Genomic DNA, 5,000 nt, shown 5'->3' with positions numbered 1-5,000 from the left:
CGCCGCCCGGCTCGGCCCGGTAGCGGGTAGACCTGTTCCCGTCGGCGAGCGGACTTGGAGCCGGGGCGCCGCCGCCCGGCTCGGCCCGGAAGCGGGTAGACCTGTTCCCGTCGGCGAGCGGACTTGGAGCCGGGGCGCCGCCGCCCGGCCCGGCCCGGTGGCGGGTAGACCTGTTCCCGCCGTCGAGCGGACTTGGAGCCGGGGCGCCGCCGGCCTGGTCCGGTGGCAGGTAGACCTGTTCCCGTCGGCGAGCGGACTTTAAGCCGGGGCGCCGCCGCCCGGCTCGGCCCGGTGGCGGGTAGACCTGTTCCCGCCGGCGAGCGGACTTGGAGCCGGAGCGCCGCCACCCGGCCCGGTGGTGGGTAGACCTGTTCCCGTCGGCGAGCGCACTTGGAGCCGGAGCGCCGCCGCCCGGCTCGGCCCGGAAGCGGGTAGACCTGTTCGCGTCGGCGAGCGGACTTGGAGCCGGGGCGCCGCCGCCCGGCTCGGCCCGGAAGCGGGTAGACCTGTTCCCGTCGGCGAGCGGACTTGGAGCCGGAGCGCCGCCGCCCGGCTCGGCCCGGAAGCGGGTAGACCTGTTCGCGTCGGCGAGCGGACTTGGAGCCGCGGCGCCGCCGCCCGGCCCGGCCCGGTGGCGGGTAGACCTGTTCCCGCCGACGAGCGGACTTGGAGCCGGAGCGCCGCCGCCCGGCTCGGCCCGGTGGCGGGTAGACCTGTTCCCGCCGGCGAGCGGACTTGGAGCCGGGGCGCCGCCGTCCGGCCCGGTGGTGGGTAGACCTGTTCCCGTCGGCGAGCGGACTTGGAACCGGGGCGCCGCCGCCCGGCTCGGCCCGGTGGCGGGTAGACCTGTTCCCGCCGGCGAGCGGACTTGGAGCCGGAGCGCCGCCGCCCGGCCCGGCCCGGCGGCGGGTAGACCTGTTTGCGGCCGGTGCTCGGAGCGTGGCACCGAATTCGCGGATCGAGCGGACGGCGTGCAGCCGCTAAATCCGTCGATTGGCGCGCCGGCGTGCCCTTCCGACCCCGCCCTGACCTCCCGGATTTCCCACAGTTCTTTGCGAGTCCTTCCAGCGGGCATGCTCCGTCGAGTACTCTCTCGGGGGTCTTGTTGCGGAGACTCCATCTCCCGTGGCCCTTTGCGGCAGACTTGCTCTCCGGCGTAAAGGCTTTCCCCTGCCCCGAGGGTGAAAGAAGAGACGTTCTCTGCGGGGCGGGGAAGCGGGGGGAGTAACTGGGACTCTCTTTAGGCGGCGCGGCTGCGGCCGACCGGGCTCGGCCGCCTCGGCGCCGCCGGGAAGAGCCGGTGTCCGAGCCTAGCGGCTAGAGCCGGTCTCGGGGCTTAGCGCTGCGGTTTCTGGCCGGCGCTCCGAGCGTAGCAGCCTTTCCCCTGCCCCGAGGGTGAAAGAAGAGACGCTCTCTGCGGGGCGGGGAAGCGGGGGGAGTAACTGGGATTCTCTTTAGGCGGCGCGGCTGCGGCCGACCGGGCTCGGCCGCCTCGGCGCCGCCGGGAAGAGCCGGTGTCCGAGCCTAGCGGCTAGAGCCGGTCTCGGGGCTTAGCGCTGCGGTTTCTGCCCGGCGCTCCGAGCGTAGCAGCCTTTCCCCTGCCCCGAGGGTGAAAGAAGAGACGTTCTCTGCGGGGCGGGGAAACGGGGGGAGTAACTGGGCCTCTGCCTGGGTGGCAGGGCTGCCGCCGCCTCGGCTCGGCCGCAGAGGTGCGCAGCGGGTAGAGTCGCCGTCCGTGCCCAGCGGGTAGAGCCCTCGTCCGAAGCCGGCGGGTAGAGCCGGTGTCCCGGGGCAGCGGGTAGACCTGTTTTCCGGGCTCGTCGGCTCGACGCGCTCTCCGAGTCGGGCGGCTCGAGCGGGTTCCAAGCGCTTAGCCGAGGCCCTCGGCGGACGCCGAGGCGCCACCGTTTCTGCCCGGGGCTCCGAGTGGGAAAGAAAGGGCGTTGTCTGCGGCGTGGGTAAAAAGGGGGAGTAGCTGGGACTCTCTTAAGGTGGCAGGGCGGCGGCCGACTGGGCTCGGCGGCGGGGGTGCCGGCGGGTAGAGTTGCGTTCCGAGCCCGACGGGTAGACGTGGTGTCCGACTCCGGCGGGTAGACCTTTTGTCCGAGCCCGGCGGGTAGACCTGTTGTCCGTGCCCGGCGGGTAGACCTGGTGTCCGAGTCGGGCTGGTAGACCTGGTGTCCGAGCTGGGCGGGTAGACCTTTTGTCCGAGCCCGGCGGGTAGACCTGGTGTCCGAGCCCGGCGGGTAGACCTGGTGTCCGAGCCCGGCGGGTAGACCTTTTGTCCGAGCCCGGCGGGTAGACCTGTTGTCCGAGCTGGGCGGGTAGACCTTTTGTCCGAGCTCGGCGGGTAGACCTGTTGTCCGAGCCGGGCGGGTAGACCTGGTGTCCGAGTCGGGCGGGTAGACCTTTTGTCCGAGCCCGGCGGGTAGACCTGTTGTCCGTGCCCGGCGGGTAGAGCTGGTGTCCGAGTCGGGCGGGTAGACCTGGTGTCCGAGCCCGGCGGGTAGACCTGGTGTCCATGCTGGGCGGGTAGACCTGGTGTCCGAGCCCGGCGGGTAGACCTGGTGTCCGAACCGGGCGGGTAGACCTTTTGTCCGAGCCCGGCGGGTAGACCTGGTGTCCGAACCGGGCGGGTAGACCTTTTGTCCGAGCCCGGCGGGTAGACCTGGTGTCCGAGCCCGGCGGGAAGACCTGTTGTCCGAGCTCGGCGGGTAGACCTGGTGTCCGAGCCGGGCGGGTAGACCTGGTGTCCGAGCCCGGCGGGTAGACCTTTTGTCCGAGCCCGGCGGGTAGACCTGTTGTCCGAGCTGGGCGGGTAGACCTTTTGTCCGAGCTCGGCGGGTAGACCTGTTGTCCGAGCCGGGCGGGTAGACCTGGTGTCCGAGCCCGGCGGGTAGACCTGTTGTCCATGCTGGGCGGGTAGACCTGGTGTCCGAGTCGGGCGGGTAGACCTTTTGTCCGAGCCCGGCGGGTAGACCTTTTGTCCGAGCCCGGCGGGTAGACCTGTTGTCCGTGCCCGGCGGGTAGACCTGGTGTCCGAGTCGGGCGGGTAGACCTGGTGTCCGAGCCCGGCGGGTAGACCTGGTGTCCATGCTGGGCGGGTAGACCTGGTGTCCGAGCCCGGCGGGTAGACCTGGTGTCCGAACCGGGCGGGTAGACCTTTTGTCCGAGCCCGGCGGGTAGACCTGGTTTCCGAACCGGGCGGGTAGACCTTTTGTCCGAGCCCGGCGGGTAGACCTGGTGTCCGAGCCCGGCGGGAAGACCTGTTGTCCGAGCTCGGCGGGTAGACCTGGTGTCCGAGCCGGGCGGGTAGACCTGGTGTCCGAGCCCGGCGGGTAGACCTTTTGTCCGAGCCCGGCGGGTAGACCTGTTGTCCGAGCTGGGCGGGTAGACCTTTTGTCCGAGCTCGGCGGGTAGACCTGTTGTCCGAGCCGGGCGGGTAGACCTGGTGTCCGAGCCCGGCGGGTAGACCTGTTGTCCATGCTGGGCGGGTAGACCTGGTGTCCGAGTCGGGCGGGTAGACCTTTTGTCCGAGCCCGGCGGGTAGACCTTTTGTCCGAGCCCGGCGGGTAGACCTGTTGTCCGTGCCCGGCGGGTAGACCTGGTGTCCGAGTCGGGCGGGTAGACCTGGTGTCCGAGCCCGGCGGGTAGACCTGGTGTCCATGCTGGGCGGGTAGACCTGGTGTCCGAGCCCGGCGGGTAGACCTGGTGTCCGAACCGGGCGGGTAGACCTTTTGTCCGAGCCCGGCGGGTAGACCTGGTGTCCGAACCGGGCGGGTAGACCTTTTGTCCGAGCCCGGCGGGTAGACCTGGTGTCCGAGCCCGGTGGGAAGACCTGTTGTCCGAGCTCGGCGGGTAGACCTGGTGTCCGAGCCGGGCGGGTAGACCTGGTGCCCGAGCCCGGCGGGTAGACCTGTTGTCCATGCTGGGCGGGTAGACCTGGTGTCCGAGTCGGGCGGGTAGACCCTGTGCGCGAGCCGGGTGGGTAGACCTGTTGCCTAAACCCGGCGGGTAGACGTGTTGTCCGTGCCGTGCGGGTAGACCTGGTGTCCGACTCGGGCGGGTAGGCCTGGTGTCCGAACCCGGCGGGTAGACCGGTGTTCCGTGCCGTGCGGGTAGACCTGTTGTCCGAACCCGGTGGGTAGACCTGCTGTCCGAGCCCGGCGGGTAGACCGGTGTTCCGTGCTCGGCGGGTAGACCTGGTGTCCGAGTCGGGCGGGTAGACCTGGTGTCCGAGCCCGGCGGGTAGACCTTTTGTCGGGACCCGGCGGGTAGACCTTTTGTCCGAGCCCGGCGGGTAGACCTGGTGTCCGAGCCCGGCGGGTAGACCTGTTGTCCGTGCTCGGCGGGTAGACCTGTTGTCCCGGTTTTTGGGGTCGACCCGTTTCCCCACTCGAGCGGGGCCGAGCGGCCTCGTGCCCCGCCGGATGCTGGCGAGCATCAGGTCTACCCGGTTCCGGGGCTGGCGAGCATCAGGTCTACCCGGTTCCGGGACCGGCCGATCCGGCCGCCGCGGCCGCGGCCGCCGGCCTGCGCCCCGCCGGCGTCCCGGCTCCGGGCCACCAGGTCTACCCGGCTCCGGCGGGACTTAGGCGCCTGGCGGCATTTTCGGGGTAGACGTGTTGTCGCGGCCGGCCCCGGAAGTCGGCCAAGGGGTCGCTGTCGGGCGCCGCCTCCAGTTAGGTCGAGCTGAGAGGCGGCCTGCTCTCGCGCGCCTCCCCGCTGAGGAGCCTCGAGCCGCTTTGGCGACCCGGCCGGGCCAGGACGCGTCTGTCCGTACTATGGGCAGGGGTTGTCTAGCAGCGCGGGTTCCGAGGGCCCCTTTTCTTCCGCGTCTGCTGCCGAGCGCGGCCTTCGGCGCGTGCCACGGGCCGGCCAACCCCACGAGCGGCAGGAAGGCCGGCGAGAAAGCCGCGGGGCACTCGGCCGGCTTCCTGGGGCGGGTCCGATGACGGGAAAGGAAGACGAGAGCCGAGCGCGAAAGCGCAGCCAAGGGA

The 5,000-nt window shown here is 71.1% G+C and overlaps 1 protein-coding gene across 1 annotated transcript in view; it reads right to left on the bottom strand.

Moving 5' to 3' along the window:
* The window catches only part of LOC127464833 (translation initiation factor IF-2-like), a 38,959-nt gene that overhangs the window by 19,794 nt on the left and 14,165 nt on the right, over positions 1-5,000 (bottom strand). Inside the window, exon 3 of the mRNA XM_051775296.1 lies at positions 438-644. Coding sequence (XP_051631256.1) covers positions 438-644 — 207 coding nt within the window. The remainder of the gene's footprint in view (positions 1-437; positions 645-5,000) is intronic.

This window comes from Manacus candei, unplaced genomic scaffold (assembly GCF_025592945.1).
Source record: "Manacus candei isolate 608988 ecotype Guabito, Panama unplaced genomic scaffold, ASM2559294v1 h1tg000280c, whole genome shotgun sequence".
In the NCBI taxonomy this organism is placed as follows: Eukaryota; Metazoa; Chordata; class Aves; order Passeriformes; family Pipridae; genus Manacus; species Manacus candei.
The sequence above is the reverse complement of the archived record's forward strand: the minus strand, read 5'-3'. Positions and strand labels throughout refer to the sequence as shown.